The sequence below is a fragment of the Pristis pectinata genome, chromosome 28 (genome assembly GCF_009764475.1).
Source record: "Pristis pectinata isolate sPriPec2 chromosome 28, sPriPec2.1.pri, whole genome shotgun sequence".
In the NCBI taxonomy this organism is placed as follows: Eukaryota; Metazoa; Chordata; class Chondrichthyes; order Rhinopristiformes; family Pristidae; genus Pristis; species Pristis pectinata.
Window position 1 is genome coordinate 6780013 of NC_067432.1, and position 24593 is coordinate 6804605.

General features: G+C 43.3%; 1 protein-coding gene across 1 annotated transcript in view; it reads left to right on the top strand.

Annotated features, from left to right (window-relative positions):
* The first annotated feature begins 714 nt into the window (after positions 1–714).
* Positions 715–24593, top strand: part of nox5 (NADPH oxidase, EF-hand calcium binding domain 5) — a 66727-nt gene continuing 42848 nt past the window's right edge. Inside the window, 7 exon segments of the mRNA XM_052040260.1 lie at positions 715–746; positions 3308–3363; positions 3366–3430; positions 5808–5958; positions 10992–11202; positions 15431–15574; positions 16819–17018. Coding sequence (XP_051896220.1) covers positions 715–746; positions 3308–3363; positions 3366–3430; positions 5808–5958; positions 10992–11202; positions 15431–15574; positions 16819–17018 — 859 coding nt within the window.

A 24593-nucleotide genomic window follows, 5' to 3' on the forward strand; every position in this document is an offset into this window, starting at 1 on the left:
CTAATCAATAAGCATCGGTTCAAGTTAAACTTCTGTTTAAATTTGTGCCCCCTGCTAATTCTGCTATTACAGATTCAAAGGCAACTATATAAGGTTGGCAGACAGAGGGTGTTTAGTTAGGATTTTAATTAAGTGCCTACATGAGAGGCATGAAGTTGTTTTACATCCTGTTTGCCTGGTTCTGACATCTCAATAGCAATGACAACCAATTTTAATCACTTATCACTGCCTGTGAAGTAAGATTTCTGTTCAAAGGAGGATGCGATGAATAGGCACAATTAATTAAACCTCACTGCCCAGGTGTTCCTGAGAGCTGATAAAGAAAGATGCAACTGTGCTATGCAAATACAGTTTTTAATTCAGTTCTATTTAAGTGCCTAGAACTATAGTTAAATGGTTTTGTTTTTTATTTTTTTCAGGCTCTGGGTATCACTGGGAGGTCCAGCCTTTATTGCCCTTCACTAATTGTCCCTGAAACAAATGCCTTGCTGGGCTAGTTCAGAGGACATTAATCAGTGCTGGCTGTGAAAGCTTACAATGTGGGACAGCCTGCCAATGATCTCTGACCACAAGGAATGGTCACTTATTGAGACTCAGGAAAGTTCTTAGGCGCAGTCATTGCCAAAAGGTCAGCAGAAGAAGAGGGGTGAATATTGTCACCAGAAGAACCTTGCCCCTGCACAATTACCCACCTGACACTTTTAATCAATGACCATGGGTCTGGAGTCACACATACACCAGACCAAGTAAGGTTGGCAGATACTTCTGATAGGGTGGAGAACCAAAAACTCTGAGCTGGAGACATTCGTGAAGAAAAGATGGCCATGGAAGTAAGTTTCAGTCAACACCTGATTAAAAACAAGATGGGAAGCAGAAGCAATTGAGGGCGAGTGAGGTAAAAGACAATGGTGGATATCCTGAAACAACCACATCCCTTTCCTTAGCAGTTATCTCTGGCTTCATCTCTCTTGATTGCCACCCTGTCACGGACATTCCTTTTGTTTTCACCAATCCCGCTGTTGTCTCCAACACATTTGACTTCTAGCTTTTCTAGGTGCTGCATTACCAGCAGGTTCTGTTTTTGCTTCAGATTTCCAGAATTTGCTAGTTTTTGGTTGTTCAGCATGTGAACCAGCATCGGTCAAAACATAAAAAAAATATACTGTTCTGATCAGCATTAAACCTTCCGTAGGTTGGTCTTAAACTATTAATTGGTCTCCAACAATAAGTGGAAGCAGCATTGCATATGAAAAAATATTCTCATTAATCAGATAGTAGAATTAAACCTCTGAAGATAGACTCTGCAATACATCGGGGTAATTGTAAACACAGCAGGAAGGCTTTTTACATTTGTTATCTTGAGTGCGATCATAAGTCTGTAGGCAATGAGTTCCAGACCGTTACCACCTACTGGATGAAAACATTCAAACAATTACTTTCAATTAGTGCCCATGTTGACCCCTCTGCTTTGGAAAATAGGTTACTCCTATTTCTCACAATCTTCGTAGTCATCAATACATTTATCAATACTTTTCACTTAGGTTTGCTGATCCTTGCAGAAACATAGTGGCATCTTTTAATTCCATTCTATTCAGATATCTAACCTTTTATTAACACACTTAATGTTGACCTATAACTGCTAACCTTTGAACGTAAGATCCTGAGTAGTGTGACAGGGTAGATCTTGAGTTGTTAACATTATTGGGAGAATCTCAAATGAGACAACAGTTACAAGATTAGAGGGCAGTCATTTAAAATTGAGATGCCTTCTTCTTGCAGAGGGTTGTGAATTTCTGGAATCCTCTGCCCCAGAGGACTTTGGAGGCTAGATCATTGGGGTACTTAAACAGGAGGTAAATAATTTTTGAAAGTTCAGGAAATTGATGGCTATGGGGAACTTGTAATGAAGAGGAGGCCATAATCATATTGAATGATGAGGCAGGTTTGAGGAGCTGAGCAATCTACTCCTGCTCCTATTTTCTTATATTCTAATCTTTTCCACAAACAATGACCTTGCATAGAAGGAGGATATTTCCTCATCCCCCTGCTACCTCTCTGTCTTCCATCAATGCTTGAATCATGTTAATTTAGCTTCATGTCCTCAAACCTCCTATTACATGTAAACATGGACAATTAACTAAGAGGAGGCCATGGAGTCTGTCACTGCGCTGAATTTAGAACTCGCTATGAACGTTGCCTTTGGAATTAGTTTTACTAAATTTCATAATCTAATTTCATCCCCAGTTCCCTTATATCTACATTACCTTCTATAAATAATTGCCAGTATTTTTCCAATCAACTAAACATAAATCAAGAATCATGGCAAAGCAGCAATAAAATTACCTTTTATAAATAGTTATCATCTTTCCAAATGAGTTTCTTATGTTATGATCACAGTCTTCTGCCTTTAGTTAAGCTATAGTCTTTGCATCACAGTAAAGTTTCTTTTTAGATCACTATTTCCACCTTTCTTCAATTAAATCATTTTTTAATTATGAGCCAAGCTTCATAATTTGAAATTAGATGGAGAGAAATGCTGGAAGCAGTTTGAAAGGAATCCTGGTGAGGATTGATTTGGAGGAGCTCAAGACAGTGTTCAAAGTAAAATTAGGTAACATATCTTCAGAAGGCATATAGAATATTTCATGAATGTTACCAGTTCAAAATACGGTACTTAAAGATTTTTATAGTTTTATAACATAAGACTCTATGTGGCTTTTCCCTTTGAGCTAAAAGTGTGGATTGGTTTTATACTTATATACAATATTTAACATCGATTTGTAGGGAAAAAAATTCTTTACTATGTATTGTAGGTATATACTCTGTCCTTTGGCACTAAAAGAGATGAATTAATATATTTTAGGAGGTGTTTATCTATGACTCTGTATGGCTAAATTCCTCTTCTGTCTCTATATCCTTACTAAAGCACCGTTTTCTTGAAATTTTCGACCTTATAAACTGCATGTACTGTAAGAAATATTACCTCCCCAATAACCTGGTAAAGATAGAATAACATACAGTATGTATCAAAGCTAAACTTTTCTCATTGTTTCAGTAAGGCTGCAGGCCTCAATGCAACAGGATGCAAGTTGGGAATAATAAATGAGTTCAGGGGAATACTTACAACCAATTTCTTTTAGATTTCCAAGAAAAAAGTATAAATGGGAAATAAAACTTTTGTGGGGTTTTACAGAAATGATTGATGACTTTGGGGAGAAAAGTTAGAGGGACTGAGATGTTGATCCCAATGACACTTTGCTGTTCCAAGTAATGATAAGTTGTTTTAATCATCTTTTGCCTGTTACAGCACCGTGAGCATGGATGATGATGCCAAGTGGTTGGAGTGGGTGACTAAGCAGTTCGAAATATTGCTGGCGAGGATAAGGAGATTGATTTGGAAGAATTCAAGACAGCACTCAAAGTGAAAGAGGCAAGTATTCATTCATGCACAAGGAGAATATTCCACATGTATTTCATACCTCAGTAGGTGCAGATTGTTAAAGTTAACCAGAAATAAGTATAAAATTTTTCCAGCGAACTAACACTGCAGATGGGTAATTGGATTGCAACACACCATGCTTTTAAGTGCTACGTGATTTAACTTCAATGAAGGGTAACTGCAAAGGTAAATCGAAGACTCTCCTTTCAGAAGTGTTCGAGTATTAAGGACCACAGAGATGTACAATGGCGTAAACCTGAATACCTCCACCATGGCTTTGGAGCACAGACAGGGTGGGCTACTTATGCAGGGAGTAGCTCTTCACAAAACTAGTGAGGGACCTGCTTCGACATAACCTAGAGGGCTTTCTGCTGTGGGGGGTCCCAGATTGACAACTCCCATGTTGGGAATCAGTAAAACTTAGATACATAATGACCTGTCATGATAGCTCTTATTTGGGCAACTCTCCCCATCCATCTCCCAGCAGCAACCCTTGCTTGACTTCCCCTCAACAACTGCCTATCTACTGCCTTGGACCAAATGTTTTACCATGACACCCCCAATAAGACACCCCCTTTACAATCTCTAGACTCTATCCTTGCTCCCCAACTTCACTATGAATATCCTGCCACAACCTGTCCCCTGTTCACCTGTCCCAACCCGCCTACCCTTTGAGCCAATCAGACCCCAACCCCTCACCAATACTTCAGGTCTTAAAACAACCCCATCAACTTTACCACATGATCTGGACTTGGATATGGAGCTGAAGTTACCTGGTTGTTTTGGGAGGGCATGAAGTAAAAGTCATGGGCTTCATGTGCTGTTGAATCAGAATCAGGTTGATTATCACTGACGTGAAATTTGTTGTTTTGCGGCAGCAGTACAGTTCAAGACATAAGACATAAAAATTACTATAAGTTACAAAATAAATAAATAGTACAAAAGAAGAATAATGAGGTAGTGTTCATGGGTTAATGGACCGTTCTGATATCTGATGGAGGAGGGGAAGAAGCTGTTACTGAAACATTGAGTATGGGTCTTCAGGCTCCAATGGTAGTAACATGAAGAGGGCATGCCCAGGATGGTGACGGTCCTGAATGATGGATGCCGCCTTCTTGAGGCTCCGCGTTCTTGAGGCACAGCCTCTTGACGATGTCCTTGACGGTGGGGAGGGTTGTGTCCGTGATGGAGCTGGCTGAGTCTACAACCCTCTGCAGCCTCTTTCGATCCTGTGCATTGGAGCCTCCAGTTTGCATTGGTTGGTCATCAGATCAAACCAATATAGGCCAGGACACATCAGCCCACGAATGGACCGAAAGAGGCACCATCCAGTGTCTAGGCACAGTAACAGTGTTTAATACCCCAGCTGAATTACCCTTGGACAGAACCAGTATGGACTCAACAAGCAAGATATCCTTCTTCCATATTGAAATTCTGAGTCTACAGACCCCAGCCAGGGTAAGTACTATCCCTTCACCTACCCTGCTTCTGTGCTCTTGTTGGAGATTCCAGTTCTTGGTCTCCTTCTTCCCCTTCTCCTGTACACTTTCCAAATATTCCTTTGCAGTCTCATATTTTGCACTGAAGCTTCTACTTCAGTCTGTTTCCTATCACTTAATTAAAATCCATTATTTCAAACGATAGAAGTTTCAAAGTCATGAACCAGAGAGGAAAATGAGAACATATTTTAACAGAGGACGTTATTTTGATCAGGGACGTTCTGAGCATTATTATGATCAGTAATGCCATTCCTGAAAAGATCACTGATTAAAACATAACTTTCAAAAGAGAATAGATGAGATGAAAAACATGACAATGCTGGAGGAACTCGTCTAGGTTCCAGCATCCGCAATCCTTTGTTTCTTGAAAATAGATGAGAAATCGAAACATCGGCACATACAAGGTTTTGAGCAATGAACAGGTGAATGAGTCTAATTGAATAGTCCTTTCAAAGAACTGACACATGCACTGTGACGGGTCCCAACAGAACAGAGAGAAATGCTTCCCATTGGTGGGAGGGTCAGAACCAGCAGACATAGAATGAAGTGATTGGCAAAAGTAACTAAAATTACCTGAAAGAAAAGCATTTTTACAGTGTGAGTGATTAGGGTCAGGAATGTCTGAACGAGGGTAACACTTGAAGCAGATTTGATTGCGATGATCAAAAGGAAGCTGGATAAGGAAAAAGTTGTAGAACTCTGCGTGAGGGAGTGGGACTAACTAGTTTACTCTTAGATGGAGCTGGTATTCTACCAGGTCTTCTTCCATGTTGAAACCTTCCTGTGATTCTAAGATGGGCTAATGACATCTTCTTGTGCTGTTGATTCCAGGAATATTTAATCCTTTTCTTAATTGTCTTTTTCCTCAGTCTTTCTTCGCAGAGAGGTTTTTCGCTCTGTTTGACTCTGATGCGAGTGGCAGCATAAGCCTGGATGAATTATTGAAGGCTCTGAATCTTCTCACGCATGGAAGTGAAACAGACAAGCTACGATTCCTTTTCCAAGTCTACGATGTAGACGGTAATATCTATACTCCATTGCACCCATTGATTGGCATGCCCTTTTGAATTTTTTGTACCACATACATTATAATTATCATTCCAATGCCACACTCAGGACTAAGGAACTTTGGCTTCTACTTTTTAGAACAATGAAAGGTGATCTCATTGAGGTGTACAAGATTCTGAGATGGATTGTCAGGGCTAGATGCCAAAAAGGGTAGTTTCTCTAACTAAAGAGATGAGAACTAGAAACTTAGTCTCAGGTTCACAGATTGGCCACTTAGGACTGTGATGAGGAGAAATGTCTTCATTTGAAGGTAGGGAATTTTTGGGATTCTTTAGTTGTGAATGCTTAGTCAATGAGAGTGGTCAAGTCAAAGTGAAGCAGACTTATAGAACCAGATGATCTACTCCGACTTTTATTTCCAATGTTCAGTTGATTTTCTTGTTCCACAAACAGAAACTGACTTTTTTTTAACAGGTGGACAAATGTTGGGCTAAGTTCCATAGGAAGGAACATCACTAAGGATGAATAAGGGCAAATGAGGAATATGGGGAATCATGGTTGTGAAGTCAATAGAAAACAGGAGGTGAAATATACTGTAATTAGGTTTTGTACTAGACACAATATAATAAGATTCCCAGTGTCACAATGAATCTGAACTTAATGTATTTTTGTTAGAAAACATAGAATACAGAACATAGAAAACCTACAGCACAATTCAGGCCCTTCAGCACCACAAAGCTGTGCCGAACATGTCCCTACCCTAGGAATTACTAGGCTTACCCATAGCCCTCTATTTTTCTCAACTCCATGTACCTATCCAACAGTCTCTTAAAAGACCCTATCGTATCCGCCTCCACCACCGTTTCCGGCAGCCCATTCCACGTACTCACCACTCTCTGAGAAAAAAACTTACCCCTGACATCTCCTCTATACTTATTCCCCAGCACCTTAAACCTATGTCCTCTTGCGGCCACCATTTCAGCCCTGGGAAAAGCCTCTGACCATCTATCTGATCAGTACCTCATCATCTTGTATACCTCTATCAGGTCCCCCCTCATCCTCCATCGCTCCAAGGAGAAAAGGCCGAGTTCCTTCAACCTGCTTTCATAAGGCATGCTCCGCATTCCAGGCAGCATCCTTGTAAATCTCTTCTTCACCCTTTCTATGGCTTCCACATCCTTCCTGTAGTGAGGCGACCAGAACTGAGCACAGTACTCCAAGTGGGGTCTGACCAGGGACCTATATAGCTGCAACAATACCTCCTAAATTCAATTCCCCGCTTGATGAAGGACAATACACCATATGCCTTCTTAACCACAGAGTCAACCTGCACAGCCACTTTGAGCGTCCTATGGACTCGGACCCCAAGATACCTCTGATCGTCCACACTGCCAAGAGTCCTACCATTAATACTATATTCTGCCATCATACTTGACCTACCAAAATTAATCACTTCACACTTATCTGGGTTGAACTGCATCTGCCACTTCTCAGCCCAACTTTGCATCCTATGTCCCTCTGTAACCTCTGACAGCCCTCCAAACTATCCACAACACCCCCAACCTTCATGTCATCCGCAAACTTACTAACCCACCCCTCCACTCCCTCATCCAGGTTGTTTATAAAAATCACAAAGAGCAAGGGTCCCTGAGGTACACCACTGGTCACTGACCTCCACGCAGAATACAAACCTTCAACAACTACTCTTTGGCTTCTGCGGGCCAGGCAGTTCTGGATCCACACTGCAATGTCCCCTTGGATCCCATGCCTCCTTACTTTCTCAATAAGCCTTGCATGGGGTACCTCATCAAATGCCTTGCTGAAATCCATACACACTACATCTACTGCCCTCCCTTCATCGATGTGTTTAGTCACATCCTCAAAAAATTCAATCAGGCTTGTAAGGCAGGACCTGCCCTTGACAAAGCCGTGCTGACTATTCCTAATCATATTATACCTCTCCAAATGTTCATAACTCCTGCCTCTCAGGATCTTCTCCATTAGCTTGCCAACCACTGAGGTAAGACTCACTGGTCTATAATTTCCTGGGCTATCCCTACTCCCTTGAATAAGGGAACAACATTCGCAACCCTCAAATCTTCCAGAACCTCTCCTGTCTCCATCGATGATGCAAAGATCATCGTCAGAGGCTCCGCAATCTCTTCCCTTGCCCCCCACAGCAGCCTGGGGTACATCTCATCCGGTCCCGGCGACTTATCCAACTTGATGCTTCCCAAAAGTTTCAGCACCTCCTCTTTCCTAATATCTACATGCTCAAGCTTTTCAGCCTGCTGCAAGTCCCCACTACAATACCCCAGATCTTTTTCCGTGGTGAATACTGACGTAAAGTATTCATTAAGTACCTCCGCTATTTCTTCTGGATCCATACACACTTTCCCACTGCTGCACTTGATAGGCCCTATTCTTTTGCATCTTATCCTTTTGCTCTTCACATACTTGTGGAATGCCTTGGGGTTTTCCTTAATCCTGCCTGCCAAGGCCTTCTCATGTCCCCTTCTGGCTGTCCTAATCTCCTTCTTAAGCTCTTTCCTATTAGCCTTATACTCTTCTAGATCTCTAACATTACCTAGCTCTCTGTACCTTTTGTAAGCTTTTCCTTCCCTTTTGACTAGATTTATTATAGCCTTTGTACACCACGGTTCCTGTATCCTCTCGTGACTCCCCTGTCTCATTGGAACATGCCTATGCAGAACTCCACACAAATATCACCTGAATATTGGCCACATTTCTTCCTTACTTTTCCCTGAGAACATCTGTTCCCAAGTTAACCTTCCAATTTCCTGCCTGAGAGCCTCATAATTCCCTTTACTCCAAGTAAACACCTTCTAGTCAAGAAACGCCTTTCTTGACTGGTTTAATGCAAACTAAAATATTGTTATTTTACCAGTGACAATACATTATGCCTTTTTAAATGCAGTGCATCTTTTATATTTATTAACTAATGCATCAATTGTCCATCTCTAGTTGCCCTGAATTGCGGAGACAGTTAAGAGCCAATTATGTCAGGGTCAGACTGGGCAGGTGAAGGAATGCAGACTATTTCCGTAAACTAGATGGGTTTTCAACAAAATATAGCCACCAAGCTGACACCATTCCAGACTTAATTGAATTTAAGTTGCCCAGCTGTCACAGAGTGAGTCAAGCTTCTGTCTAAAAATGGTCCAAGTTTCTGGATACAATTCCTATAATTTAACTGCTAAACTATCCAACTCTATAGTATTATGGTGTGCACTATGTTTGGTTTTGTTCCTACAACCAGGAGCACTGTACAGCCTCTCCATGGTATCGTACCTCAGTTTAGGTCTGCCATGAATTCACCTGCTGTGAACGTGGCCAATATAAGTCTGGATGCAACTGAGGTTTTGGAAATTAATGTTTTATAGGAGGAGGAACATTTCATCTTGAAGAGTGGATGACTTAGTTGAATTTCTGGAACGGTCCCAGTGGACTGGAGAGTAATCCGAGAGGAGGAAAAGTAAAAAGTAGGCACCCATAGACCAGTTAGCTTGATGTGTGTTGTCACCTGTTGCTGGGATCCATTGCCAAAGATGTGATAACAGAACACTTTGCAAACAGAGGGAGGGATTAGTCTTTGGATGCCAGTCCAAGCATGAGAATCCACACCTACTGCTGGTTTAGCTCACCTCCGCACACTTACTTTTGTCAACTTCAAAGGGCTGAGTGATCAGGGGTACATACAACCAGCTCCCTATAGCTACACTTGCCTTTGATGCTGAAGATCACAGATGAATTTCTCCCTGCAATCTCACAATCTTGCTATTGGTGACTTGTTTTACATAAAATCACATAGAAGTTACAAGATTGAACCATGGCATTTGACCCAGCTGATCTACAGTTATCCTTTACTGACAGCAGTCTTAATCTCATAGTCCTCTCTTCTCCTATATCTTTTACAACTCTCCATATAAATTTATTCCTCACTATTGTGATTCTGTTTTGATCAGAAACTGCAATAGTGCATTCCCTTTCTTCTGTTCTAAATCACTTACAATTTGTAGCTAACGTACAAAAGTGGAATCAATTAAAATATGACACTGAACCATCCAAAGAGCTATTACAATGAAAGTTTATTCAAAATAATAGGATTTCGTGGGTGATGAAAAATTGGAGAGATTCAGGGGAACACGTCCAGAGGCAAGGGTCCTAGATTATGTCACAATGTTCAGAGATGCAGCAAAGTTGGAGGTGTGCAGCAACCTTGGAGGGCTGCAAGGCTGGAGAAGGTCACAGCAAAGTGGAAGAGAGAAGCCACTGAAGGGCTTGAAAATAAGGAAGGCATTAATCCTTATTTTTCATGTTACAGTTGTATAAAACTTTGGCTAGGCTGCACTTGGAGTATTGCATGCAGTTCTGGTCTCACCATTACAGGAAAGATGTGGAGGCTTTGGAGAGGGTTCAGAAGAGGTTCACTAGGATGCTGCCTGGATCAGACAATATAAGGAGAGGTTGGACAAAATTGGATTTTTTTCTCTGGAGCATCAGAGGCTGAGTGGAGACCTGATTGAGCTTTATACAATTATGAAAGGCATCATAGGGTAGACAGCCAGAATCTTTTTCCAAGGGTAGAAATGTCGACTACTGGAGGCCATAACTTAAAGGTGAGAGGGGGAAAGTTTAAAGGAGGTGTGCAGGACAAGTGTTTTTACACAGAGAGTGGTAGGTACCTGGAACATGCTGCTAGGGGTGGTGGTGGAAGCAGATATGACAGAGGAGGATTTTGGATAGACAGGTGAATACGTAGCAAATGGAGGGATGTGGATCTCGAGCAGTCAGAAGGGATTAGATTAATTTGGTATCTTGCTCGGCACAGAAATCGTGGGCTGAAGGGCCTGTTCCTGTACTGTTCTACGTTCTAACCAGTGTCTTTTGCTTTACGTGCCAATTGAAACCCTTTGTTTCTCTGTAAATTACCATCTCTGTTAAGCCATGCTGTTGTATTGTAACCCTCTATTCTAATGAAGGCAGCTGCTGTTAACCACTGTTGACATTGAATTAATCCACAGGCAGTGGCTCCATCGATCCTGATGAGCTACGCACGGTCCTCAAGTCCTGCTTGCGCGAGAGTGCCATCTCATTGCCGGAGGAGAAGCTGGATGACCTGACTCTGGTGCTCTTTGAATCTGCTGACAAAGATAACAGTGGCACCATTACCTTTGAGGAGCTCAAGGAGGAGCTAGAAAACTTTCCAGAAGTAATGGAGAACTTAACAATCAGGTAATCAATCTGGATTGAATCCAGTTTCTAAATCTGTGCCTATCTGTGACATAGTTGCTCTTGATGTTGTTCTGACTGGCACAGCATTTTCCATCTTACTTGATAAGTTTGATAGAAGCAACAAATCAAGTTGCTTGCCCTGGGTATTTCTGAGCTTGGTATTTCATTTGTTGATGGGGAGAAAAGAAGAAGCTTAAACCTGCATCCAACCCGTGACCTGGGTTCAATCCTGACCTCTGGTGCTCTTGGTGTGTAGTCTCCATGTACTTCCCGTGACTGTATGGGTTTCCCTGGGGTGCTCTAGTTTCCTCCCACGTTCCAAAGACATGTGGGTTGGTAGGTTAATTGGCAACAGTAAATTTCCCCTGTAGGTTAGGGAGGGGGTGTTGACGGCAATGTGGAGGATCCATTACAGGAAAAACTAGGGTGGAATGGGATTGTTCTGTGAGCCAGCAAAGACTAAATGTGCCAAAGTGCCTTCCTATGTCGTAAGGTAATATGGAAACCCCCACTATAACTAACCTGGTTTTTCAGATTTGCCGCAAGTAGTAGGAGGCAGATGATGATCTATCCCAGTGACATTTGTTCACAGATACTGACCACTGGGGACCATGTTGTCCCACCAGGTCTCACAACAGCACCAATTCTTCAGTTGTGTCTGGCAGTACAGTGGTGCTGGAGGTAGTGCAACTGCCTCACTACTCCAGGAGCTCAAGTTCATTCCTGACCTCCTGTTCTATCTGTGTGGAGTTTGCACGTTCTCCGGTGACTGCGTGGGCTTCCTCCACATGTTCTGGTTTCCTCACATATCCCAAGGTTGCGCAGGTTGTTAGACTAATTGGCGACTATTAATAGCCCCTAGTGTAGGTGGCTGGTGGTAGAAGAGTGGGGTGTAAATGGACATGTGTGAGGAAAGGTTACAGGGGAATAAGTAGGGGAATGGAATTGAGGGGATTGCTCAGAAAGCCAGCATAGACTCAATGGGCTGAATGGCCTCCTTCTGTCTCATAAGGAAAGATGAGAACATGGGATGAGGGGAATAATACAATGAAATCTAATTGAATCTTCACACTACAACACCCATCCCAATCTCCCGAACGTTCCCTCACGGGGTCACAGAAGCAGGAACATTGACCAATTTTCTCTCTCCTGAATACGAGAACAACCAGACCACTGGAACTGACAGCCCAATGGAGAATCCCTGTCTCTGCAATGGGATTGCATCTGAGAATCCCTGTCTCTCTACTGGGGTTGCATCTGAGACATTCCCAACTGGCTCTGTCCTTTTGCAGCAAATTCATTCAATCCTCCCTCAGTTCCACCAGAATCAGTCTCCAACCTCACCGGGATCCCCAGCCGGCAATTTGCCAAGGAGCCCCACATGCTCCTTGTATACACAATCGCTAATTGCTTTCAGCATTAGATTGCTTAATTAACTGTAAACCAGAGGCTATGCTTGACTTTGACAGTTAAAATAGTTAATTATATTTAAACACCTTTGACAGAGAGGACCTGCACTCGAAGTGTGTTTGAAGACTTCTTGCTGGTTAATGTGGAGCTGTGTAGAGTTGGGGCTGTCGAACTGATATATGATCCTGAAATTGTGAAGTTTTAAAAGCAGGCATTTAAAGACATATTGAAATATTCAACACTTAACACTAAAATAACAATTTAAAGTGAAAATCAGGAAGGTATAAAGTCTGGATTTACAGCACATTTCACCTGGGTATTTTGCAGTTCAAGGCACACGTACACATTTGTGAAGTGATTTAATAACAACGTTTAAAAGAAATTTGGACAGGTACATGGACAGGAAAGGTTTAGACAGATATGGGTCAAACATGGGCAAATGGGACCAGCTTAGGTGGGCATCTTGGTCAGCATGGACAAATTGGGCCAAAGGGCCTGTTGCCGTGCTGTCTGACTCTATGACTCTATTTTTACCTGGTGCCATACTGGTATACAGTCTGGCAGGTGATAGGTGAATCCAGGTGAAGGGGGTGACAGGGCAGGTGAGGGAGGGAGTTGAGTGGGAATGATGTAAGAAGCTGGGAGGTGATAGGTGGAGCTTCGTGCATCATTCCCGCTGGTGGGGCAGGCGAAGATCTGAATGTCTAATCAGCTACACTCGAAAGATCCAACACCACTAAATGAAAGTCCACAAGGAGTCAACCTCATAGCCACTGAGAATGGGTGCAGAGATTGCAATGAAAGGATTAATCATCCTGTCTGCTTCCAATGCAGACAGCCTGTCAACATCATGCTGCCTGTTACCAGCTTGGGTGCTGGATGCTGGACACAGCTCAGCACATCTCGGAAACCAGCCTCCCCTCCATGGACTCTGTCTATACTTCTTGCTGCCTCAACAACTGGGCTATTGGGTGCTGCAAATTCCAGGGTCTAAAATTATAAACGGTCTATGCCTCCTTAACAAGTCTGCAACTTTAAAGCTGACCTGTTCATTTTAAAACAAAACTGCACCTCTTAAAGCAAGACTGCGCCTCTTAAAGCTCGATGACCGATGCCTGTTATGGTTGACCTATACCACTTAGTTCACCTGCATTGGTCAAAGCCAGCCTTCACCATTTGAAGCCAGACTGTATCACTCTTATCCCCTGGCTTTCTATACTGGCTATCCTGATGAAGGGGCTCGACCCAAAATGTCAACTGTCCATTTCCCTCCATAGATGTTGCCTGACCCGCTGAGTTCCTTCAGCTCTAAGATATTGGTGTTGGTTTATTATTGTCACTTCTACCATTGTACAGTGAAAAACTTGTCTTGCGTACCGTTCATACAGATCAATTCATCACACAGTGCATTGAGGTAGTACAGGGTAAAACAATAACAGAATGCAGAGTAAAGTGTCACAGCTACAGAGAAAGTGCAGTGCAGGTAGACAATAAGGTGCAAGGTCATAAAGAGGTAGATTGTGAGGTCAAGCGTCCATCTTATCGTACTAGAGAACCGATCAATAGTCTTAAAACAGCGGGATAGAAGCTGTCCTTGAGCCTGGTGGTGCGTGCTTTCAGGCTTTTGTATCTTCTGCCCCATGGGATGGGGGTGAAGAGAGAATGTCCTGGGTGGGTGGGGTCTTTGATTATACTGGCTGCTTTACCGAGGCAGCAAGAAGTATAGACAGAGTCCATGGAGAGGAGGCTGGTTTCCGTGATGTGCTGAGCTGTGTCCACAACTCTCTGCAGTTTCTTGAGTTCCCGGGTAGAGCAGTTGCCATACCAAGCTGTGATGCATCCAGATAGGATGGTTTCTATGGTGCATCGATAAAAGTTGGTGATGGTCAAAGGGGACATGCCAAATTTCTTTAGCCTCCTGAGGAAGCAGAGGTGCTGGTGAGCTTTCCTGGCCATGGCGTCTACGTGGTTGGACCAGGACAGGCTATTGGTGATGTTCACTCCGAAGAACTTGAAGTTCTCAACCCTCTTGACCTCAGCACCGTTGAGGTAGACAGGTGCATGTACACCGCACCCCACCTCTGCCCCCCCCCCCTCCACCCACTTCCTGAAGTCAGTGACCAGCTCTTTTGTTTTGCTGACATTGAAGGGAAGATTGTTGTCATGACACCACGTCACTAAGCTCTCTATCTCCTTCCTGTACTCCGACTCATCATTATTTGAGATCTGGCCCACTACGGTGGTATCATCTGCAAACTTGTAGATGGAGTTCGAGCAGAATCTGTCCATGCAGTCATGAGTATATAGGGAGTAGGGTAGGGAGCTGAGGACACAGCCTTGTGGGGCGCCAATGTTGAGCATAATCGTGGTGGTGGTGTTGCTGCCTATCCTTACTGATTGCAGTCTGTTGGTCAGGAAGGCAAGGATCCAGTTGCAGAGGGAGGTATTGAGCCCCAGGTCTCAGAGTTTGGTGATGAGTTTGCTTGGAATTATAGTATTGAAGGCGGAGCTGTAGTCAATAAACAATAGTAGTTTTGGCCCATATCCCTCTGAACCTTTCCTATCCGTGGACCTGTCCAAGTGTCTTTTAAATGTTGTTAATATACCTGCCTCAACCACTTCCTCTGGCAGCTCATTCTGTAATTGACAATTGGTAAAGTAAAGGAACTAAAGTATGGATCCAGAGAAGATGTAAATGGGAATAGCAGAATCCTTATGTGAGTATGTTGAACTTAATGACAATTGCTGATTAACATCAGCCTTGAGGACATCTCTGGTTGACAGAAGCTAATTTGGTAATATGTTCACTCTCCTCCAGTGCTGCCAACTGGTTAAAGCCACCGACTGCAGAGAAATACACAAGAAAAACCCCACGGTATCTGACACCAGCCTACTGGCACAATAATAGCCGCAAACTGCTCTTCATGTGTTGCTATGTCCTGGTCAACATCTTGCTTTTTACGTTTGCGGCTCTGAATTACAGCAGTTATGGTGAATGGTTTATGTTGGCAAGAGGTTGTGGTCAATGCCTTAACTTCAACTGTACCTTGGTCGTGGTGAGTGATGACACGTTTCCACTTAAACTTTTTCACTTCGACTTTGCATTCGGGAAAGAAAATTGTGAGGACTTTCATGCTGACTCAAGGCCTTAGTTGTCCATTCAGTGTGGTACTTAAGCACACAGAAAGCATAGAAAATAGGAACAGGAGGAAGTCATTCAGCCCTTCAAGTCTACTCCACCATTCAATATGATCATGACTGATCATCCACTTCTGTTCCTGCTTTCTCCTCATATCCATTCATCCCTTTATCATTAAGATATACAGTATAACCACCCCCCTTAATGTTATTAGTGACTTGGCCTCCACTGTCTTCTGTGGTAGAAAACTCCACAGGTTCACCAATCTCTGGAGCCAGTAGCCACATGATTAGCTTCAAAGCCAACCACCAATGCTTCTCCTCAGTTGCCCAACAGGTGGATCAGGCATTGTAGTTCAATGATCTCCCCCATGTGGAAGAGCAAACTTTAGTTTGATTTCACTCTTTGATCATCCAGAGGTTCAACTGTGTTTTCAATGAAGTAGAATCCTTTGGCCTTGGAAACTGCCCTCTGTCACCCACAGCCTTTCATTAATCTCCCTTCTGATTTTGAAAATGTTCTAATCATATACAGGTCCTCTCCAGGTTACAAACAGTCAGCTTATGTACAACCCATTCATATGAGCGAGTGTTTGGGAGACCGGTGGGATGGATTTGCCGGCTGCTGAGGGTCTGCAGGCATCTTCTGCCGCCTGGGAACTCAGTTTGCGGCCGCATTTCCAACCTCCAAACCGTCTGGGTTACGAACAGTTCTTGGGAATGGAACCCTGCCGTAACGTGGAGAGGACCTGTAATCAGAACATCCTTGAAAATTACTTACTTATTTACAATGTTGCTGTAGTGTATGATTGCGAATGACTGTTGTTTCCAGTGGTAGAAGGGTTGGTAACTAAAGGGCACTGATTTAAGTGAACAGAATCTAGCTTGAAAATATTGAGCCAGGCAACAAGTTGGAAGTGGTAACACAGCAAACAGTCTGTTCTGCAGCAAAGTCAATTTAATCAGAGAACAAGGTCTCCTGGAAGAGCAGGGGATGCAGAAATTACAGCAACTTCAAATAGAATTTGTGTGAATCGATCCTTGTTTCTGTTACTGTTTGTGTCTAAGATTTAAGATTATTTCAGCAAATTTTAAGGATTTTTCTACCTTAAAGGTTCTCATGCTACGTCGGTGTCTGACCTGGTTAAGAGCAACCTGGGTGGTGCGAGTTCTACCACTGGACCAGCATGTACTCCTGCATCAGCTCGTGGGATTTGCCATATTTGGACTGAGTATCGTTCATACGACCGCACACATTGTGAACTTTGGTAAGTGCTCAGAAACAGTCACGGGCAATATTGTTTAGATAGTAAATCACCACCAGGAAAAGTTTCACAACCAGTAAGGAAGTTGAAGAACTCTAACAAGTCAAGTCAAGTCGAGTTTATTGTCATGTGCACAAATACGGTGAAGTACAGGTACAATGAAAAACTTGCTGGCAGAAGCATCACAGGTATGTAGATTCAGACAACAACACAGAATATAAATTATACGTAAATTGTACTTAAAAATTATACCATACAGTGAAAAAAACGACTGTGCAAAAACAAGACCTTAGTGCAAAAAAAACAAAACCATAGTTGGAGACGAGTCCAAAGTGGTGCAAGAGGTGGTTCATAGTGTTCCATTGTTGCATGGTTATGGTTATCCAGTCTTAGGATATGTTACGTGGAAGCTGTGACATTTTATATTATTTCACAATGTTCACAAAACACAAACATCCTCAGCAACCTGCTCAAATTACCTTTGATTTTACAAAAAAATTCTTGTCAAAAGAGACAGGTTACAACACCAGCAGTTCCTTCCCCTTTTCCATTCACTTCCTCCACAACACTTCCTCTGTCTACATTTCTTGCTGCCTCAGTGAAGCAGCCAGCATAATCAAAGACCCCACCCACCCCGGACATTCTCTCTTCTCCCTCCTCCCATTGGGCAGAAGATACAAAAGCTCAAAAGTTCGTACCAGCAGGCTCAAGGACAGCTTCTATCCGGCTGTTATAAGACTATTGAACGGTTCCCTAGTACGATAAGATGGACTCTTGACCTCACAGTCTACTTCGTTATAGCCTTGCACCTTGTTATCTGTGGGCATTGCGGTTTCTCTGTAACTGTAACACTTTGTTCTGTATTCTGTTATTGCTTTTCCTTGTACAACCTCAATGCAGTGTGATAATGAAATGATCTGTATGGATGGCATGCAAAGCAAAGTTTTTCACTGTACCTCGGTACATGTGACAATAATAAAACAATTTACAATTTTCCCATTGAGTTAAAATAAAGCTGCAGCATTATTCCTTAATCAAAATTCCCAAAGAATCTTTACCAGTATTATGTCCTCATCTGAGATACAGAGAGGATTGGGGAGGGGTAAAAGTTTAAGGTCAAGGGAGAATTGAGGGTCAGAGCTGAAGGCACAGCCACCAGTGGTGAAATAAAAATCAGGGATATCAAAGAATTGGAGGTGTGGAGAAATCTCTGTAGGTGGTAGGGCTGGCAGCGGTTGGAGATAAAGGAATAAGGTTACAGCTACCACACTACAACTCCAGGTCCAAGCTCTCTACTCTTCCAACGTTGATCTTCTACTCATATCTCCTCCTTTTACCCCATCATTTTTTAAATTCTTTCAAGGGGTGTGGGTGTTGCTGGCTTGGCCAAACTTATTACCCATCGCAGAATGCTCTTGAAATGCCCGACTTCCCAGTTCATTCCAGTAGGTAAGTAAGGGTTAATCACATTAACCAATCTTATAGAGTTCTTTGAGGAGGTTACCAAGAAGATCGATGAAGGAAAGGCAGTGGACATTGTCTACGTGGGCTTTAGCAAGGCCTTTGACAAAGTCCTGCTTGGGAGGCTGCTCCAGAAGGTTAAGTCACTTGGCATTCAGGATGAGGTAGCCAACTGGATTCAACATTGGCTTAGTGGGAGAAGCCAGAGAGTGGTAGTAAATGATTGACTTTCTGACTGGAGGCCTGTGACTGGTGGTATGTCGCAGGGATCGGTGCTGGGTCCATTGTTGTTTATCATCTATGTTAATGATTTCGGTGATAATGTGGTAAACTGGATCAGCAAATTTGTGGATGACACCAAGACTGGGGGCGTACTGGACAGCAAGGAAGGCTATCAAAGCTTGCAGTGTGATTTTGACCAGCTAGGAAAATGGGCTGAAAAATGGCAGATGGAATTTAATGCAGACAAGTGTGAGATGTTGCACTTTGGGAGGACAAACCAGGGTATAACTTATACAGTGAATGGTAGGACTCTGAGATGTGCAGTAGAACAGAGGGACTTAGGAATACCGATCCATAGTTCCTTGAAAGTGGCATCACAGGTAGATAGGATCGTAAAGAGAGCTGTTGGCACTGTGGCCTTCATAAATCAGGGCATTGAGTACAGGAGTTGGGATGTTATGATGAAATTGTACAAGATGTTGGTGAGGCCGAATATGGAGTATTGTGTGCAGTTCTGGTCACCCACCTACAGGAAAGATATCAATCAGCTTGAAAGAGTGCAGAGAAAATTTACAAGGATATTGCCGGGACTTGAGGACCTGAGTTACAGAGAAAGGTTGAATAGGTTAGGACTTTATTCCCTGAAGCGCAGGAGAATGAGGGGAGATCTTATGGAGGTATACAGAATTATGTGGGGTCTAGATAGGCTGAATGTATACAGGCTTTATCCTGTAAGGTTGGGTGAGACTAGAATGAGAGGACATAGGTTTAGGGTGAAAGGTGAAATATTTAAGGGGAATCTGAGGGGGAACTACTTCACTCAGAGGGTGGTGCGAGTGTGGAATGAGCTGCCAGCGGAAGTGGTAGATGTGGGTTCAATTGTAATCTCTGGATTGTTGCCTGTGCCATGTGCCAGTGAGTGTAAGAATAGGTTGATCTGGCAGATGAATGCATGGCTGAGGAGTTGGTGCAGGGGGCAGGGTTTCAGATCTGTGGATCATTGGGATCTCTTGTGGGGAAGGTATGACCTGTACAAAAGGGACGGGTTACACCTGAACTCGAGAGGGACGAATATCCTTACGGGCAGGTTTGCTAGAGCTGTTGGGGGGGGGTTTAAACTAGCTTGGCAGGGGGATGGGAACCCGAGTGATAGGTCAGAAGTTGGTGCATTTAGTGTACAAGTAGATGCAGCGTGTAGAAAGACTGAGGAAAGATAGGCAGTTGAAAGGGCAAAATTGCAGTCAGTTGGATGGGCTGAAGTGTGTCTACTTTAATGCGAGAAGTATCAGGAAGATGGGTGATGAACTTAGAACATGGGTAAGTACATGGAACTACGACGTTGTGGCCATTACAGAGACTTGGCTGTCACAAGGGCAGGAATAGCTGCTGGATATTCTGGGGTTTAAATGTTTGAAAAGGGACAGGGATGGAAGTAAAAGAGGTGGGGGAGTGGCTTTGCTGATCAGCAACAGTACCACAGCTGTAGAAAGGAAGGACATCCTAGAGGGATCGTCTAGTCAGGGACCAGTCAGTCTGGGTGGAGGTCAGAAACTGAAGGGAGCGATCACTCTATCGGGAGTATCCTACAGACCCCCTAAAAGCAGCAGAGGCACTGAGAAGCAGTTCGGGAGGCAGATTTTGGAAAGGTCCAAAAATAACAGAGTGGTTGTTGTGGGTGATTTCAACTTCCCTAATATTGATTGGCACCTCAGTGTAAAGGGGATAGATGGGGCAGAGTAAGTTAGGAGGGTCCAGGAAGGATTCCTGACACGGTATGTGGACAGGCCGACTAGAGGAGAGGCCATACTAGATCTGGTACTAGGCAATGAGCCTGATCAGATCTCTCAGTGGGAGGGCATTTTGGAGATAGTGACCATAACTCCTTGACCTTTACCATAGCCTTGGAGAAGGATAGGAGCAGACAATATGGGAAAGTATTTAGTTGGGGGATGGGGAATAATGATGCTATTAGGCAGGAACTTGGGAGCGTAAACTGGGAACAGATGTTCTTGGGGAAGTGCACAGCGGAAATGTGGAGGTTGTTTAGGGAATACTTGCATGGGGTTCTGGATAGGTTTGTCCCATTGAGGCAGGGTAAGGATGGTAGAGTGAAGGAACAGTGGTTAACAAGAGATGTAAAATATCTTGTCAAGAGGAAGAAAGAAGCTTACCTAAGGGTTAGAAAACAATGAGCAGACAGGACTCTAGAGACTTACAGGGTAGCCAGGAGGGAGCTTAAGAATGGACTTAGGAGAGCTAGAAGGGGGCATGGGAAGGCCTTGGCGAGTAGGATTAAGGAAAATCCCAAAGCGTTCAACGCATATGTGAAGAATCGGATGATGACTGGAGTGAGGGTAGGACCGATCAGGGATAAAAGAGGAAACGTGCCTGGAGTCAGAAGAGGTAAGGGAGGTCCTTAATGAATACTTTGCTTCAGTGTTCACCAGTGAGAGAGACCTTGACATTTGTGATGATGGCGTATAACAGACTGATATTGTTAAAGCATGTCAATGTGAAGAAAGAGGATGTGCTGGAACTTTTGAAAAACATTAGGATAGATAAGTCACTGGGACCAGACGAGATATCTTCAAGGTTATTACGGGAAGCGAGGGAAGAGATTGCTGCGCCTTTGACGATGACCTTTGCATCCACACTGGCCACAGGATTAGTGCCAGATGATTGGAGGGTGGTAAATGGTGTTCCTTTGTCCCCCCCCTACCCCCCAACCCCGTTCCCCATTTCTCATTTCTTTTTTCCCTTTTCCTTGGAGCAGACTCGATGGGCTGAATGGCCTGCTTCTGCTCCCTTGTCTTGTGATCTTGTGATAACCCTGGGAATTACAGACCAGTGAGTCTTACTTCAGTGGTGGGCAAATTACTGGAGAAGATTCTCAGAGACAGGATTTACGAGCATTTGGAGAAGCATAGGCTGATTAGGGACGGTTGGCATGGCTTCGTGAGGGGCAGGTCATGCCTCACGAGCCTGATTAAATTCCTTGAGGATGTGACAGAGCAAATTAATGAAGGTAGAGCAGTGGATGTGGTGTACATGGATTTTGGTAAGTTGTTTGATAAGGTTCCTCATGGAAGGCTCATTCAGAAGGTCAGGAGGCATGGGATCCAGGGAAACTTGGCTGTGTGGATTCAGAATTGACTTGCCCATAGAAGACAGAGGGTCATTGTAGATGGAGTGTTTTCTGCCTGGAGGTCAGTGACCAGTGGTGTTCCGCAGGGATCTGTTCTGGGACCCCTTCTCTTTGTGATTTTTATAAATGACTTGGATGAGGATGTGGAAGGGTGGGTTAGTAAGTTTGCAGATGACACGAAGGTTGGTGGTGTTGTGGATAGGGTAGATGGTTGCTGTAGGTTACAACAGGACATTGATGGGATGCAGAGCTGGGCTGAGAAGTGGCAGATGGAGTTCAACCCGGGAAACTGAAGTGAAACACTTTAGAAGGTTGAATTTGAAGGCAGAGTACAAGGTTAATGGCAGGACTCTTAACAGTTTGGAGGAACAGAGGGATCTTGGGGTCCACGTCCATAGATCCCTCAAGGTTGCTGTGCAGGTTGATAGGGTTGTTAAGAAGGCATATGTTGTGTTGGCCTTCATTAGTCAGGGTATTGCGTTTAAGAGCCACGAGGTAATGTTGCAGCTCTATAGAACTCTGGTTAGACCACACTTGGAGTATTGTGTTCAGTTCTGGTCACCTCATTACAGGAAGGATGTGGAAGCTTTAGAGAGGGTGCAGAGGAGATTTACCAGGATGCTGCCTGGATTGGGGAGCACATCTTATGATGATAGATTGAGCAAGTTAGGGTTTTTCTCTTTGGAGCGAAGGAGCATGGGAGGAGACGACAGAGGTGTACAAGATGATAAGAGGCATAGATCGAGTGGACAATCAGAGACTTTTTCCCAGGGTGCAAATAGCTAATGCAAGGGGACATAATTTAAAGGTGATTGGAGGAAGGTATAGGGGGGATGTCAGAGGTAAATTTTTTTACACAGAGAGTGGTGGGTACATGGAACACACTGCCGGCAGAGGTGGTAGAGGCAGATACATTAGGGACATCTAATTGACTCTTAGATAGACACGTGAATGATAGAAAAATGGGGGATTATATGGGAGGGAAGGGTTAGATCAATCTTAGAGCAGGATAAAATGTCAGCACAACATCGTGGGCTGAGCAGCCTGTACTGTGCTGTAATGTTCTATGTAACATTTAAGAGGTTTGGATTGGTGCATGGATGGGAGGGGTTTGGAGGGATATGGTCGGGGTGCAGGTGGATGGGACTAGGCAGAAGATCAGGTCGGCATGGACTAGATGGGCCGAAGGGCCAGTTTCTGTGCTGTAGTACTCTATGACACTATGACATTGATGCAGACTCATATAAATAAGTGAATTGTTTGGGTTCTTATGACAACTGGTTACCATTAGTTTCATAGTCACCATTACTGATAACAGTGTTTTAAGATTCAAGATTTGGTAATTGGTTTATTAATGTCGCATGTGTCCAGTGGAAAAACTTTGTTTTGCATACCATCCATGTAGATCATTCCAAAACATAAGTGCATTGAGATAGTACAAAGGGAAAAGCAAAGTTTATTTCTTAAATTTAAATTTTGCAGCCAGTTTTATGCAATTCAAGATAATGTTTTTCAGATCAATAGACCAGACTTGGGAGATATCAGGGATATTTCCCATCTGTGGAAAGAGATACAGATTTAATATTTCAGGTGTAAGGCCCTTTGTCACACCTGAAATGTTAACTCTGTTTCTCTTCCCGCGGACGCTGCCTGACCTGCTGAGTATTTCAGTATTTTCTGGTTTTATTTTATATTTCCAGCATCTGCAGTTTATTTTTTATTTTCAGGGATATATCCAATGTGCCTTGCCACCACACCCATCCTGGTAGTTTTGGGGATCTGTGGAAGTGCACTCCAATGTCCCTCTGCCCCTCTTCTCAGTTTTCTTCCACTTATTGAGTACTTCCATATTGCATATTTATGGACTTCTATTGAAAATTGTACGTACCAGGCCTCAAGCTTCTCAATACAGGTGATCTCTGTGCTACAGCAGTTCAGGGAACAGAAATTCACTTTTACGGAATTCACAAATCACTGCAAAAAAATCTGAGATTAAATAAATAAATAAACAGGTTTTTTTCCCCAACTTGCATTTCTTGGCACGTATGCAGATGGTGTGGCTTCACGTTACAGAAAATCACGATATGGACAGATTTCTAGGAACACAACCCTCCCATAATGTGGGAGTCACCTGTACACACAGCAAAGGCATGGACAATTTTACTTTTAAATGGCCAATTATCCAGGTTAGGTAGGAAAGCTGTTGCCTTAATGAATACCATTTGCTGGGATCTGATACACATTTCCATTATTAACAACAAACACTTAGAGCAGGGTCCAATTCATTTAGGTGACAACACAGACAATGCTTCCAAAGGCAACAAGTAAACCACTCCTAAGAATGACGCTTTGCTGCACCAGGCAGTTATTGCTATCTTTTTTGATTGAGGTACCAACTCGTTGTAAAATTTTGGTCATTTTTTTTGCTGTGGATCCAGCCCCAACAAGGGCCGGATTGAACTGTTAAAATTTTTATATCTAAAGGGGGAACACACAAGGCAGAGTTAAACTCAGATTGTCGGAAGGGAGACAAAGGAGACCGCAGACTGAGTCCTGTTGCAGGGTTTTGACCCGAAACGTCAACAATTCCTTCAGTCCCACAGATGCTGTTCGACCTGCTGAGTTCCTCCAGTAGATTGTTTGTTGCTCCAGATTGCCAAAACTCTTAACCCACTTTACCACTGTCTTTCATTTCATTCCCTGATCTTGGAGTCATAGAGTCATAGTTATACAGCACAGAAACAGCCCTT